Source organism: Ischnura elegans, chromosome 5 (genome assembly GCF_921293095.1).
Source record: "Ischnura elegans chromosome 5, ioIscEleg1.1, whole genome shotgun sequence".
NCBI classification, from domain to species: domain Eukaryota; kingdom Metazoa; phylum Arthropoda; class Insecta; order Odonata; family Coenagrionidae; genus Ischnura; species Ischnura elegans.
This window is the reverse complement of record NC_060250.1, coordinates 35,404,944-35,422,323: the sequence shown is the minus strand read 5'-3', so window position 1 is coordinate 35,422,323 and position 17,380 is coordinate 35,404,944. Positions and strand designations below refer to the sequence as shown.

The following is a 17,380-nucleotide window of genomic DNA, read 5'->3' as shown; positions in this document are numbered from 1 at the left end:
TTTTTTCGAAGTCGAATATAGTCGTTCATCTTTTAGGAATGGCTCTAATTTTGATCGTGGACATCGTTCTTGTGTGGTTCTTGTTCCGACTGTTCGCACGGTTTTACTGGTTGCAATTCTAATACATTTCCCAGGATATTTCATTTAAAATTTCAGTGAGTGAATGAATTCAACTAATTATGTCGAAGTTTCACAGCTCCCTGCGTGCGCTGAATAATGTAACTTATGCTTATCACAAAAGGTGAAAACATGAATGTTCGAATTGTAAAATCCGTGGGTTATCACCCACCCTGTGACAAAGTTGAACTTTTCCTATTGAGAAGTTACTAGTATTATTTTATAATTGCTAAAGTGGTCTTTGCGAGATTACTTTTTCTCGTGCGAATTTCAAGTAAATAAGTTTTGCATCTCCTTTGATGAAGTCTGAGAGCCATTATGCATTTGGAAGGCGTATAGGAGGAGAAATAACAGCTAAGACGTAAGTTACATGTTGGATAGAGTCTTTATTAGAGTGTGTAGTTGAAAAATTCTTCCAAGTAATGAAATTGACTATGCACAAGAATTGTGTCTATTGAGTAATGAAAATAAAACTGCAGCAAAATTGATGTAACAAGTAAATAACCTATGGAAAATCTCATGCTGTATGTCACGAACAATAATTTGAAAGTCGACCATTCGTTAGGTTGAACATCTCTAGAGAATCTCATCTCATCAGCTGTACCCACACAGCACATCGTTGCCAGAGGACGTCCGCTGCGCGTCCGTCGCGTCCTCTCAGTGTCCGCGGATTATCAGGACAGCCAGAGGACATCCGCCGGCTGTCCTGGCCATCCGTCCGCACACTGTCCTATCTTGGATGTCCAGCGGACGTCCAGCTAGTGTCCCATTATGCAGGGTTTCGGAGTTTTGGTTTCCTCTTAAAACACTCACCTCCTCAAGGAGGAACTCCGAGAGAAAGTCTCGAGATCCTCCTCCGAGTAGGGAGTATAGGAGAAGGGAGAAAGAAAAAAAACTCTCTCTCGTTTCTGAAGCCAGAATACTTCCTCCCGATCGAGGAAGAGGAAATTTTTCGTGGAGGAAGAGTTATTTTGAGGATTATTTTAGGTAACCAAGTGTAATCCTCTTGTTGGAGTGTGGACTCTGGGAGGAAATTATAAACTATTTAACGAAAAAAAAATTTGACATTTTTACCGCTTCTATAGTTTAAGAACAACAAATGTACGCTATTTTTAAGTTTTACATTGTTTATAACAATTAATTAAGTTTAAACAAAGTTAGCAACAATTTAAGTAACATTTACGAGCGTTAAAAATTTCTACATGCCTTACGGGTTAAACAACAACAATTGAACGAACTTATGACTCTCTACATTATTTATAACAATTTTTAAAGTTTTAACAAATTTAGCAACAATTTTAGCAATTTTCAAAAAATTAAAAATTTCCGCATGTTGTACGGTTGAGAAGCGTTGGATGAACAATAAACCCGTACTCTTTCATGATTATAAAAATTACTTAAATTTAGCAACTTTTACAAAAATTAACAACAGGAATAATGGAATTTATCGATTTTTACTGAAATTTTATATTATGTACCAATGTCCTGCCGACGTCGCGTAGCCGTCTCGGGGACATTCCATTCCTGCAGGTTAAATGAACTCTTTCAACTTATTGATTAATTAATATTTACTCTCTAGGGATTAAAAAATCTCAGAGGCGATTGATTGGAAAGTATTTTAATGAAACATAACGCTTTAAATTCATTTTAATTTTTAATGGTAAGAATTCTCCTAAAATTATCACGGCATCGATGGCCTCATTCCCAGATTAGACATTGTAATTGTCCAATTTAAGGATAGGCAATAGAAGGTAAGTACTGCCGTACCTTTACTTTATATTGAAATTCTAGATTTTTTGGTGGCGAACGAATTTTGAATCTACCGCTACTCCGCGATACAGATTTTCCCATGGTTCTCCACATTCCTCCGTTCCTCCTTTCCAACAGAGGAACCGGAATGGAACACCGGAGACAGCATGGTGGTTTGGCGGTTACAAAGATGCAGCTACATGTATTCCAAGTAAGTTTGATGTGACATCCAAATAATTTTTTCTTGGCGTTCACTGTCGGCAGTATAGTGTTTCCGCATGCTCCTTATATTTCTTATAACTCAGCCTGTAACATCTCGAGGAAAAATATGGCTCTGCTTGGAACAACATGACCGTCTCGGTAAAACCGTTACTTGGCAACTAAAGGTAGCGTCTTTTTCCGTTGTTCATAGTGAAATTTTCGCTTTTGTTCCTTGTTTACATGATATAATTTAATGTGGAAGTTCTTGTACTATAGTCTCTGTACGCGAGAACGTATAGGAAATAATGTAAGTGCTAGCGTATAAAATAGAACCTGTTGTTTTGATAACGTAGGCTACGGCTGAATTTGTTGTCCGAACGGTCCGTTTGGTTCCGTTCCTAAATCAAATCAAGTAGGGTTCTTGGCAATAAATATAACTAGGAATTGACCCACATCTCGTGATATTAAAATATATATATAACTAGGAATTGTACTTACGTGTAACCGGGGGATTTTGCAACACGCATATATGATTAATAGGTTTCACGTAAATTATTAATTCTTTGAAATCGGAGTACACCGTGTGATTTCTTTTGATATGTATATTCACGCACGCATCGAAAAAGAACATTAATGTTATGATAGGATGTTAGAGCGTAGGTTTCCGCGGCGATGGTTTGATCTCTGCATTTCTCCAGGGTTTTCTTCCGCGTCAGATTGTTGGTTGACAACAGTTTCGCTGGCTATCCTGCCAGCGTCTTCAGGTCGAAGGGTTATGATAGGATATGGCGATTAAGGTTATGATAGGATAACCACCAATGTTTAGCCTTTTTACAAAAAGTTTTTATACTCTTTATCTGTTTGATGGAACTAGGTTAATAATTAAAGATTTTAGGTCCTAAATAAATAAATGATCTATTATGTCAGTAAAGATAAGGCTTAGGGATTAAAAAATTACAATGCCGACGTAACTTTTATAGCGTTTAATATATTTTTTCTGCCCAACTTTGCTAACCTACTAAATTATAAACTAATTTAACTACAAACTAAGTAACTGTGCTATTAGTCATCCATGCATTTAATTTAGTGGAAACTATAGGACGACTGTAAGAAACTTGGGATGAATCTAAACAAGGTCTAATTATAAGTGATATATTGTGTAAACAAACCTTACGGCTATGTTACATGGTTCATTTATTTGCTCAAACTGCTGCATGAAATCTTATACCCAGAAAATAGAACTTGTGCATCTTTTCGTACAGCCATCGGTACACATTTTGGTGTAGAGTATCGTGAACCTGATATATTTACCTGGAGGCATTTACTGACTATAGCTTTCATGTAGTGGAGTTGAATAAAAATACCTTATCTGTATTTTATTTAGTTCCTATTTCTATTTATAAGTTTGTTTGTCTCTCTTCTTATAATTGTCTGTATACTTATTTGTCTTCATTCTTTACAGATGTTGCTCTGAACCAGGACGATACAGCCACCAATTCTAGTGTGGAAGTTACAGTGAAGAGTTGGCTGGAACATGCTAAAGCAAGGCATGAGAGAGAGGTGTAAGTATTCGTTTGATTATTATATAGGTTTGGGCAAGGAGGAATAATTTTGGTCTGGATACTTTTTTCGCAAGTTGCTCCTGTTAAGGGAGCTCATATAAAGTAAATTTAAATAATTATTGAACATCTTGTAATACAAGGTTCACCCTTCCATGCTAAAGGTAGAGAAAATAGTATTGTTATGTATTATTTTCAGATGCAGATTCCACTACCAAGTAATTCAAACATTTGAAAACAATTTTTGTTCTGCATATGGGAGGTATAATTACCAAAAACATGGTTGAAAAGGATCTCATGCTCTATAAAAGTTCGATGTATAACACCTGTTGAACTTAAGAATGGGATAACTTATTCAACAGGGATGGTAGTTGCACAGTACTACAGAAGCTACTATTTTCTAGTAGCTCTAGCTAACTAAGATGTTTTGAAGTAGGTGTTGTTGTAGGAGCTATAGAAATTTCAGTAGCTCACAGCAGGCTTTAGCTGCTATTCACCTGTTATGTCTCTGTCGAAATGTGAATATTGCCAGTGAGCTAGGTTTTCACTTTTGCCTCGATACCAGACTACATTAGAAGATCTATTTTAATTATTAAGATTGGAAGAATTCGGAGATCTAAATCATGGAATGGCCTTAACTACAGCAAGTTTTTCAAAGTTTCTATTTTTTTAAGTTGCATCTCGGCCAATGCAGCTAAGTGGTTTGTGTGCCAAATCAGTGTGGCTGTTTTCACACTAATCCCAAGAGATCTAGTCCACTTAAACTTCCTCCTTTAAATTTTCTAGTTTCCTTTACTCCTATATCATATTCAGCTCCTCTGCATTAGTCTTCCTTAGCTCCAGCTTATGTAACACAATTCACTCTAGTGTAGTCATAATCTTCAAGCAGAGACCAATTGTTCAGAAATATTATCCTCCATTCGAATGCTTTTTCCAATATCTTTTTGGAGACCTCTACTTAGCTGTCTGGCAAGGATGGATCAAAGAATTTTTTTCTAGATGGTGCACCAGGGTCTAACAGGCAAACAGTCTTCTCATATTTGGGATTAAAATCTAGTTCAACAATTGTTCTATGAAAAATGTTCTTAATCATAATGTATACATTACTAACATATTAATATTTTTACTCAAAATCTTTTCTTATTTAAGAACAAGAAAAAGTTAAAGAAAAGTTTGTAAAATGTATTCAGCCTGTAATGGACAGGTTTCCTAATTTTGAAACCTTAAGAATGTTAAACACGTGACTAATAAGACTGTAGCGTCCTGTCTTATGTAATCTGCTTGTTACGTACAAGATACAATTTCTTGCTACAATGAAATGTTTATATACTTCATTATTACAGGAGCAGTGCAGGAGAGCATGACCGCTGAAAAAGATGTGGAGGTTGCCATCTAAAACTGGCTAAGGCACGCCAAGGAGCGGTTGCAGGGGAAGAAGAAAATTTAATAATATGTATGTAGTTTCTTGCATTGTATTATTTTAAGAAGCCAAATAAATATTGTGCATGGAATTGATGCCTTATTTATTTAAATTCTTGTCTGGACCTATTATTTATTTGTATCGAACAAAATGAAATCCTAACCTAAACGTGTCCTCAAGGTGTCCAGAGCGGACAATTTCAGGTCGTCCATAGGCCACCTTTTTTACTGACATGCGGACTTGCAGCGGACATCATTTTGTATGAATTCGGCTGTCCGTAGGATGTCCATAGGCCACTTGGCGGACAATCACCGGATGTCCGAAAGGTGTCCGTGTGCTGTGTGGGTAATTAATAAGCTTATGCTTTTACATTATTTTCCCCACAGTTCTGTATGTATTTATGATTAGAATAGAATATATAAATAAGCACAGTGACACCTCTCTTGATGGACACCCCTGACTGACCTGTGACTTATGGACAGTGTTCGATTCCCCGGCGTAAGAGTAGAATTTATAGTACATACCTGTATGTACTCTCGCACTTCTGGACATGGACACATTTTAGGCACAATTTTACTCCCTTGTTGACACCATTGCTGTGGGTTTTCTGAGCAATCACAAAAAATTTGAACTTTTTTTTTAATAAAACGATTTCATTTGGCTAGTTACATTATACTTGATGGGTAATGGGTATATACTAATGTTAAGCATAAAAATGAGTTTTTATTTATATCACCTACCAATTACACACACATTTTTTAGGTCTGTTAGTATCCATAAATGAGAGATTTCACTGTTAATAGTATACTATTCTATGGCTAGAAGCCAGTAGGAATAATGAGGGTCCCGATTGATGATATTTATGATTTCTTTGCAGAATATGAAAAAGCATTTGATGAAGTTAATACAATGACAATAATGGGAGTTAATTTGAAAATGGGTGTGAATTGGTGGGGCATGTGACATTTGTAATCTTTATTTGGTGCAGGCTTTCCTCTTGTTTTTCATTATATTCAACATTTTCAAATTTGGAAGAGAAGGGAGGTGCAGGAGTACCTAGTTACACATATTGAATAAGTGGAACAGTTCAACTATTTGGGCATCACATTAGATGGAAACAGGCCCAGCAGGAAGAATACCAGGAGGCATTCTTGAACACAGAAGAGTTGATGAGTGTGTTAAGAGTGTGAAGATAAGAATAGGAAAAAGTTTGAAATTGAGCAGAGTGCTCAGCAGAAATACGGAAATATGTTGAGGAAGTGGTATATGAATAAGCTGAAGGCATTAAAGATTTGGGTTTAGAGGAGAATGGAAAAGGTGCAATGGACAAAGAAAGAGGAAGTGCTTGGACATGTTGGGTGAGTAAAAGATAAAGATCGTAGTCCAAGTGTAAAGTTTACCATCATGAAGCTCTGCACAATCTTGTCAATGTGGAGAGGTTTGTGCATTCCGATGATCCCTAGACCTGCACTGGTGGGAATGATTCTCAATTACTTCTGGTAGAGACATCCATGCCCGATAGCTGGAAGGCTAGGAGCCAAACTAAAGGTGGTAGATGTGATGGTGTCACATAAAAAATCACTGTAGGAATGGACATAGGAAACCCTACCAACTATCTCTTCCCTGGAAACATAGAGCTTAATCGAATGAGCCTCAGATGGTATTGAGGGAGCCAGTATGATGGAGAGGAAGGAGGCAGAAATTAAATTTTGTGACATGGAATGTTAGGAAATGAAGCGGTGGTTAAGCTACAGAATATGAAAAAGGAAAGGGAGAATAGATATTTTGGGATTGTGTGAGGTGAAATACAGAGTTAGTTGTGGGGCCCACTGGAGTCATGAGTACAGGGTTATATATATGTTACAGGATCAGGAAGGCGTAGATTTAGTATTAAAAGGTAAACTAGGCCAGAGAGTGGAAAGTATAGAGCAATCAAGCAAGCAAGAAGATTCTGGTGGTTGAAATTGAGGTGGGACCCACCAACTTTGTGGTAGTTAAAGTGTACACATCAACTAGCAATCTTAGGGAGGAAGAAGTGGATGGGTTGTATGAACAGATGGAGGAAATAATTAGGGAAAGAAAAGTGCAATAGTGATGGGGAACTGGAACGCTTCAGTTGGAGAAGCGAAGGATGGATATGAAATGATAGAATTCGGATTTGGAATGAGAAACAGCTCTCCGTTTCTCGACCTCTTATGTTATAAGTTAACTCCTGGCAAATGCTTTTAAGTTATTCAAAAACATTAAAAATGTGATATTTTGCTTTCCCTGAGCATTTGGCAAATGAGCCTCAATGAGCATAACAAGGCTTACAGAGCATATATTATACATAGTAGATGTCGCTCCTTCTGTTAAATTTTCTCTCATAAGGAAGCCAGTGCTCTGAGATGGGAATACTTGAAACATTCATCTTATTTACTTCTCACATTCTTATTTTTCTTATGGTAGAACCTCCTTATGATTGGATGTAGACATCGGTAATTTTGTTGTAAAGAGGATCATTGCAGAGATGTGTTATTTGGGTTGCATTACCACAGGACTCACAAATGACTCGCTAGTGTATCAAACACGGCAGACTCTTGTTGGGATATCCTCACCACAATGATTGAAAATGATAAGTATCACTCCATCTTTTATCAAGCTTATTATTCATGCGGGAGTTAAATGAAATAAATGCAAGCTATTTTTTATGAGTATATTTGCTGTCACAAAATACTATTTGTTGTACACAAAACTATATAATATTATTTAAATATTCCACATAACAATATCATCTAAAGGGGAATGAGTTCTATTTACACAAGTGTTTTAGTTGAAAACATCAACTTTCTATTATGAAAAGCTGACCAAATAATTAACGATAATATAAAAGGATAATGTGTGAAACATTTAATTATATGTCATAGATCGGCTGCATAGTAGCCTAGCACTGTATGTATATCAAGAAAAGATATGACCTCAATTAAGTAGAGCTTTCTACCAGGAAATGTAAAAAGCAGTATAAAATTTTAACTTAAAATTATAACTAACCTAAAAACCTATAAGATTGTCTTTATAAAATTAAAAGTAATAATACATGGAGCTACCAGTGAAGAACGTTTGATTTACCAATGTGGTATTGAATTGGTTGGCAAAACAATTCCAATTTACAAAGAATCATTTACTGCAATGTAAAATCTTGTAGCTATTTAAAATACTGATAAATACATGCACATACATATCACATGAAATATCAGAATGCTTAAAAAAAATATATAGGCACAATTATAATGCAATATTTATATCTCTTCACAATCTTGCCTAGCTTGAGCATCTATTGATGTAACATATCACAAAGTTTTGTCTTACACTTCCACTAGCACCACTCATCTTTCATTGTTACAATTTTCATCCAAAAAATGTATTTTTCAAAATATTTATTTTGGCTCTGGACGGCTGATAAAAATTTAATCAGTGAATTTGTATCCACCACAGCAAAATATAGGTATTTCATTTGCTAAAATGCCATGAAAGTGTCACATTGCAAGGTTCTAAACTAATGGAAACTAGAGAACAAACATTTTCAGGGTTCTATTTCTTTTGGATGAACCACACCAACAGTCATTATTCATTTTAAAAAATTTGGTGGAGTTTGTGAGAGTGAAAAAATTCAAAAAATCAGTCATGTGTATAAATATAATCCTGAATCCAATTCTTTATCTCCTGTTTAAAAATATGGTGTATATGTGTAAGAATGCATGTTTTAATGAAGAAATAACAATTTTGTGGAGTACATTAACAAGATAGTACAACAATAACAACACAATAGGCTGCCCAGCAGTCTTGATTCCAAAATAAAATTTAAATATCCGTAATATATAATTATAAATTACCAGATGAATTCTATAGGAATCACAAACCAAATCACTTCCCTCGCTGGCAAAGGTTTGCACTCAGTGAACTGAATGCATCTAAGTGGAACCAACATTGGTACATTTTAAAAGATATTTCAACTGCAACCTTTGAAAAATCTTTGTGAACTCTCCACTGAAGCGTAGCCTGTAATTTAATAAGTGGTCACAACATATTTAGATCTCAGTATTTAATGTTTTAAATTTTTCGTAATGCAAACATTGGAATGGCTGAAATTTCACCAATTTTGTAAATGATAATTAATCATTTTGACATTACTTGCAGTATCAGTAATTATTGGGAAAAAATCTGGTAGGTTAAAGGAAATATCATGGAAGAGCTGTTAATTGTAAAATTTTAATATTGTGCCACTTCATGAAAATCATTTTAAAAATCTTAATGCACCTGGAAGTCATATCAAATGGTTTCCCAAAACCTCAAAAACCTATTAATTGAGGAAATGACTACAACGGTGACTGATATCAGGTGTGAATGTTGCCTTCTTCTGATTACTGAAGTCCAGAGAATATGTATCCTCCCTCAGTATTGTTACTATACAAAGAAACAATACAGCACACAAGGAATAGAACAGCAACCACAGAAAGCTGCATACAATATAAATTGCACAAGGATCTTCCCTAATGCCCCAAGACAATACATACACATTTGCTATGTGTAAGAACTGATCTTGACACTTAGAGATGTTTGATCCTTAGCCTTTCCACATAGAGCCATCGTGATTCTCCTTATTTGTGCCAAAGCACAAGTGCCATCTCCTAACATTCCACCTTGATCCACCTGCTGCTTTCTACATCACTATTTTCCAAATGCTTGTACAATTTCTTCTATGCTGACGATGGTTCCAGTCACGAAGCCAAGGATACCGAAAAGTACAATAAGGGTATTCTTCACCAGTCGGCACGCTCTCAATGAGAACACTCTGCAACTGGGCGTGACCGGAATCTCCGTCTTCACATCCTTGGTCTTGGGAATGACTGTACCATTCCCCATTCCTTCACCGTCACCTGAACAGCAGGAAATGCTCTTATCCCTATCTTCCTCCCAGAAAGTAACAACTTCTATTATGGCTGGGAACATGAGACCTAAGGTTGACAGGCATACTGCTCCTACAAGGGAGATGAAGGGCCCTAGGTTTGGCAACGCTGCTGCAAGTCCAACTGTAAAAGATTAATGCAATTAGTGTGGATATTGAAAAAAAAATTCAAAACATATTCGTTCAAAGGGGAGTTGGTGGCTTTGTGGATAATGTTTGGCTGTGCACCAAGGCATCCACAGTTCCAATTCTAGGTAATGCATTTGGGTAAACCGAATAAAATTATTGTGCCCTGGGGATGCACTCGGTGCTGATCGGAATTAATCCAATTAGTTTTAATTCCAAATGGTTGATTCTAATTAAATGCGATGTGATCAGAATTAGTTCTGATTGAATTTTTTCACTCTGATTACATTAGATTAGATTGGAAAAGCAGTGGGGGAGCTAGGATTCCAGGGCACTTAGGTCTATTGTGCCAACCACCGATGACGGCGATGACTGATCACCCATAGAGACCTATGTCCTTAGTAAAGGCCAAGAGGTCCCCAATGGGAAGATCTCATACCTCCCTGGGCTCTACAAAAGGTGAGCCCAAAGTGTCTATAATGAATCCTCATGATTGAGGGCATTGCATATTAGATGGGTTGTCGTTTCTGCTCCAATTGCACACCATCTGCACTTATTCGAGTCTGTCACTCCCAGTGGGTGCAGATGCCTCATTACGTGATAGTGGCCTGTAAGCAGGGCTACTGCCATTCAAAGTTGAATTCTGTTCATGAGGAGAAGTCTTCTCCAGAGTCAAGGACAAGGTCCTCTAATAAGGAGTTTAGCCTGGCATAGCCCCGGCATTTCTTGCCAGGTCTCTAATTGTTCTGATTACACTAAGAGGGCTCATGATGTTGTTGTTGGTGTTGTAAGAGGCGGCTGTCATGTTCCTTTCCCTCACACAGTGGCGCTGACTCCATGAGGCTTGATGGGGCCCAAGCCCCCTCGAAAATTTGTTATGGATGCGAGGAATAAATGTGTCAGGCTTGTCGCTTTTCCCCGGAGTGTACAGATATCAAGATTCTAGCTATCATGGTTCTAATGTTGATCATATGACTTCTGAAATGCTTAAAAAAACTTAAAACTCACTACTTATAAATTCCCGGGGCAAGATCCACGGTTTAGGCCCCACCAATATTTTTTGTAAGTCGGCATCGGTGCCCTCACACCCTTACTCATTATCCTACGCACTTAGCAAATCTAAACCTCCCCACCCACACAGCACTTCCTGCCTGCTACCTTAAGCGCTTACCTGCCCATGTAAGGGAATGTGCACTTTAAACACAAACATGCAAGGTCAAGGAAGCCATTGGGGAGAGAAATCTCTCCCGGACTACGAGTGAGAGAAGGGGAACGATGCCACTAAAGGCATCAGTGCATACCTAACTGAGTGAGGGATAACTAGTATATATTGCATTGTGTTGGAGAAATATGTATGTATAGTGCCTGATATGAAGTACATACAGTAAAACCTCTTCACATGGTAATGGAGGGGACCAAAATTTGGGCAATATGATGTACGGAGGTTCACTATGTAGAGGTTGTAGTGATATGCAGCATTTTTTCATATCCTTAGGAAATGAAAAGCACTACTGTCTTTTAAACCATTATATTTATGCGTTTAAATAAACATGCATGCATTAGTGAACATATATTTACATATTATTTAATGATAACAGAAAGCAAGAGCTATCCCGTGATTTTTACCATGATTCAAGAGAAAACGATGTGATCTCTCTTAATTCAACGGTCAATTATGATTACGATAGTTGGACATCTTTTTTCTTATTTACTATTAGGTATGCTCTCATATGGAACAAAATGGCCATAACTAATGGTTAACGTGAAAATTACAGCATATTAAAGATGTAAAAGAAAAAAAAATAAGCGTGAAACATTTATTGCTGAAAATGTCATTCCATGAACATAATCGCGGCTGCATTTATGGTCTCTAGTTGTCTCGGTACAATTTGCGGAGGTAGTTTGGCCATCTCAGGGGTCTCTCCTTGGTATGATAAGTGGAGGTTTTACGAGATAAAGAGGTTCACTACATAGAGGTTTGCCCATAAATTTACATGTAAATGTGATGGGACCGTGGGGGTGGTATGAAGTATAGAGGTTTATGATGTAAAGAGGTTCACTTCATAGAGGTTTTATTGTATTTGGTTTGTGTGTTAAGGTTCCCTTCGTTTCTTCGAGGAGCCCACCGTCTACTAAGAGGCTTTACAGTATGCAAATTTTCAAGCACAACAAATTTTAGCCTATCAGAAACCAATCTTGCCAACCAATCAGAATCGACCATTCAGAATAAAAACCAATTAGATTAGGTAATTCCCATCAGTTTTAAGCACACCCTGTGGAGTTGGAACTCACCCTCCTGAACTATCCTGAAAATATGGAATTCTCATGTCTGTGACATGGTTAGGGAGGAGTTCTACCCTTAGCAATCCAGTCTAATATTCAAGTTGAACCACTGAGTGAGTTTGATGTACCCAGCATATCAATTCTATTGATGCATGCCGTTATAAAATTTCCTGTTATTTTTTTTATCTACTGATGAAATCCGTTTTACTTTTTGTCTCTTTTTGGTTTGACTGTTTCCTTTATTAATACACTAAGTTTGAAATACTCCAGTAAAGTACCACCTTGCCTTTCTGATTAACATTAAAATACCCAAATCATTACCAGTGCTAGGAAGCCAACACTGAAAAATTCCAAAGTGAATGAGTTGAATGGGGAACTTGCATGAATTTTTTTTATTTCATAGGCGGACAGAAAATTATTTTCTGAATACAACAAAGAAGACCGCATGTAAATCTGAGTTTTCCTTCGCGAGATATTTAATGATAAATATAACGAATTTTAAAGCGCGGGAAAAACTCCCTCACCCCCCAAGCCACTGCCGACGAAGCCTCGATGACGTCAAAGGTGCCTAAACATCACGCGAAGCTATTGTTGTGATTGTTTGTAATAGTTGCCAGCAGTTGTGAGAGCTTCGTTTGTTAGACGTGTTGATTATTTTATATTTAAAGATAAATATCCGACGATAGAGGCTTGGAAGCCCTCGTATTATGCATTATTTATAATATTAATATCTGAGTAAGGGCATAAAATATAAAACTGGAGCAGTTAAACCAAAAATTTGATAATACCTAAATAACATCGTTGTAGGAGTCTGAGCCACGGCCATTGGAAGGGGGATACGTTAATTGTAAGTTGATGTTATCGACGGCATATCATTCATTTAAGTACCTATGTAATTAGAACGATTTTGATGTTTACTAGCTTGATGATGTCCGCTTAGCTTTTATATACAATAACTTCATCAGTTTATTCGTAGGTACCGGAGAATTCGTCGTTTAGGACTGTCTGTGCTTGTATTATGGGGTGAATTCCAGTCAATGCAACTTTTGCTCGCTGATTGGAGACATCTAGGAACATTTTTGTGCCAAAATAGTGTTATTTTCAACGTGACATCTCCCGTTAAGCTACTGCTAATAATCACAGTGCCAGTGGTTGTAATGCACAAAGTTTGACAAGGTTGAAAAATATCGGCCAAGAGTTCTCAGTGTTCCATCGTGATTGAATTGTAAAAAGTGCTATTACGCTATCGATAAATGTCTAACAGTAGTGTAAAAATTGTCAGTGCCGTACTAATCTCCGTTGTTCACCGTAGATATGACATTTCACGATCACGCTATTGAAATAAAAACTGTGTGTGAAGTTTGTTATTCCATTATTTCAACGAATAGTAGTGAGAAATGTCACCTGTGTCACTTGTGTGGGCTAATTTAAGGGTTTAAATCAGTGAATAAATAGTTGTATTCATCATAACGAGTTCTGTTATTGTAAGTTGTACGTGATGAATATAAGAATGTGATAGTGACATCCAGTTTTTGATAAGAGTATTTGCCTATTTCCCACTATATTTTTATGGTATATGCTAGTATATTGTTTATGGATTTACCTTTAATATTGAAATAGGTTGTAGCTTGCGTGTGTGTTGGCAGCGGAACCGATTCGCGATCTCACATGTGGATTGTGTGCAGACTGTTTTGCAGTGAATTCGTACGGTAGGACGGATAGGACTACCTTCTCCGTTAATCCGGCGTTGCCAAATTCAACAGCACAGCTTACTCTAATGTCAACAGCACAGCTTACGATCGTTATCCTCCAGTATTCATGGTTAAATAAAAACACAGTACTATTCCGGAATAGTACTGTGTTTTTATTTAACCATGAATATCTCATCGTTCCACCAAGTAACGCCTAAATCTGTTGATTTTATCCTCCAGTATTACAAGTTTCTTTTACAACTCGATTTGCCGCCGACGTATAGCAATAATTTGTCTTAACAAATTTCATGAGGGTCGTGGCATCAATTTTTGGTGTCCTAAAAAAAGGCTGGTGTCGTAACACCCCATGCCACACGCCTTTTAGGCGGCTTGCGGGGTATTATGTAGACGTAGATGAATTTCAGGTGTACTAATTGAACGAGTGGCAACGTTATCATCCATTTTTCTGATAACCAAAACACACGAAGTGAAACGCTTGTACTTCATCATCCCGATGCCGCATTATTAATATCCCAAGTAATAATCTAGGCACAATAGCAATAGGAAAACTTGCCCAAGAATAACAGAACAAAATAAAGTGACGATGAGCGGCTAAATACTCCCTCAAAACAAATTTTACACCATCCGCTCAGCGTATTTCCCTACTCCCTACGGTTGTTTAGGCACCTATGACGTCACGCCTGGCCTCGGCAACGCTCGGGTGTCTTCGCGCAGTGGTCGGCTCAGAGAAATTTTTCTCGATTTTAAATGCAATTTTTTTATTTCTTTTGATGTTGAATGGAGAAACTGAAGGTATTTTTGCGAGCTAATGTATCCATTTGACTTATTCAAAATAGTTTTTAGAGCAATCTACGACCCATGCAAGTTCCTCATTGAACTTTCGTACATCCGAGCTGGAAACGGATAAAAATATGTGCATAGGCCAGTTCGGTTGAACTTATATTTTCAGCTTATTATAAATTAAATTTGAATTTCCATGTTATAGTGTTTTTTATTCTGTCAGCTTATTTGAATCATTTTTTTTTGGACAACATGCTTTACCATGGTTAAAAATTCATGCAGTAGGGCCAGACATGTTGTCAAACCCAAATATTTCAAAATGCCGTAAAGCCATGAATTGTATGAAATCATGTGCCAATAACTGGAAAACAGGCTTGGCATCACAATTAAGAGAGAGGAGATCTCGGCACAATTGAAACCAGAGATTCTAGGAATATAAATTTCACCACCCACTCTCTAGTGGTTTACCTCAAGGCCATATGGCCACGCTCATGCTTGACTTCCCTTATGCCTCCAAGTTCCTCGTGGCAAACCATAGTTATAATTTCAATAATTTAAAAACATCTATTGTTGCATGCATAAAAATGATGGAATGCCTTACCAGTTAGCACAACCAAAGCAGTGCGTATGATGTATTCAGATGTCAGGGGGTGATTTTCAAAGCGAGGTGCAAGACTCTTCCAAATGATCTCCATTGGTACATAGAACTGAAGTCCATAGGTCAAGAATATGGCTATGGCAATCATCACTTTCACAGACTGTGCCAACCTTTGGAAGAAAACATTAAATCACTGAAATTGATTGCCTTTTTCACTGTCTTACCATTCTGAAATGTGTCAAACTGTATTGAATGATCTTTTGGTGTATACGAAATGGTCTAAAATTTCTGTGTTTTCAATCTTATTTGCCGACTATTATTATAATTATGTATTACTTATTTTAGGAACATGATGCAATGAATTTGTCCTTTCTGTATCAATAGGCTCTCAGACATCTCTCTTGAAGATATGTGTGAGAAATAATAGAGAGAAGAAATGTGTGAGAAGAAATATGTGGTTTCTTGTGGATTAGAAAAATTTGAGGCCATGGAGAATGGAGTAAAGAATAAATAAATCCAAAATCATTGTGAATGATTAAAAAATTTTCATTCTGAAGAATTGCATGTTTCAATACAAAACTTGACAATTTCTAGATTATCTGAGAATATTTATGCATGTACAAATATCAATTTTAACCAACTTTTTTATGAATCTCTTTTACCTCTAAACTTTTTACACTTTATTTAAATGAACAAAAAATCACTTGAATTTTACTGTCAATGTTACGAATTTTGAAAGTTTATAGCTTAAGGAAAAGCCTCATTGTTCAAGTGTTATAGTTATTGAACCTTAATACCTAATTAATATCTTACTAACTCTAGTCATGAAAGTTTAAGATCCTGAGGGCATGTATAGTATTGCTTTATGATGTGGATGAGTCATATTTATGGACTTAGGGTGATATCTGCTTAATGATTAACATTTTGAAATTATTCGCGTATACCTTTTAAATACATAAATATTAATACACATGAGTGAATGTACTTACATATGTTCTGTTGGCAAGTTAAGTGTAATTGAGCCCAGAGTCTCCTCTCCATATTTCAGATATCCGAAGAACCCAAAGCCGGAGTATAGAGTGACAACAATGAACATTCCAATGTTCAGCACACCTGGGCAACCAACAAAATGGGTGGGTGTCTTCATGTTGTTTTCAAGAGGCATCACCTAAGAAATATGGAGAAAATTTAGTCATTAAAAGACTGTGAAACCAAAATTATTATAAACAGGAATACAGATGGTATGCATTAAATTCTCTTCTACCTTATTTTATGAAGTGGCTGATATTGTATGTTGCATTGTACTTCTTTGAAGTATACATAAGTAGTAGGGTTACCACTCAGTTGTAAGCATTAAATTTTTTTTTTGGTGTGGCAATGCAAATCAGTCAGTGAATGAAAACATTTTTGCTGCTATATAGCACTGAATTTCATGTTTTGTGATCATTGCATAAAAAACTACTTGGTGGGCGGATGTAGTTCAGTTTTACAATTGGTTCATAGAAATGGATACATTGATTAAGTCATATTCACCACTTTAAGTTGCGAAGATTGTGTACTCAGTGCTAGTGATCAATCGGCATTATAATAGCAGTTTGAATAGTGAGTTTTTATTTTGAGAAATTTAAGTAAGGAATGATAGGATCATGGATAAAATATTGTGAAAACAATGATTATTTGAATGGAATAGGAATAGTATAAATGAATCAATCCTCCAAAAAGTCAAAATATTTAGGAAGATCACTATGAATGGATAATTCATCTTTCTTGATAATCCAATTATTCAGCTTTCCTTGCCAGCAATACGTAGTTATTCATTACTGCACTTTGTACCGCTATTGATACATCCTTGAGACCATATACATATATTTTGCCAATGCTTCAATTGGG

General features: G+C 36.6%; 1 protein-coding gene across 2 annotated transcripts in view; it reads right to left on the bottom strand.

The window, feature by feature from the left end:
* Window positions 1–7,727: 7,727 nt before the first annotated feature.
* Window positions 7,728–17,380, bottom strand: part of LOC124158706 (proton-coupled amino acid transporter-like protein pathetic) — a 182,015-nt gene continuing 172,362 nt past the window's right edge. For both annotated transcript variants that reach the window (XM_046533948.1, XM_046533949.1), the window contains exons 8-10: window positions 16,480–16,658; window positions 15,494–15,660; window positions 7,728–10,115 (exon numbers count right to left, since the gene is read on the bottom strand). In XM_046533948.1, coding sequence (XP_046389904.1) covers window positions 9,754–10,115; window positions 15,494–15,660; window positions 16,480–16,658 — 708 coding nt within the window. In that variant the 3' untranslated portion in view covers window positions 7,728–9,753. The remainder of the gene's footprint in view (window positions 10,116–15,493; window positions 15,661–16,479; window positions 16,659–17,380) is intronic.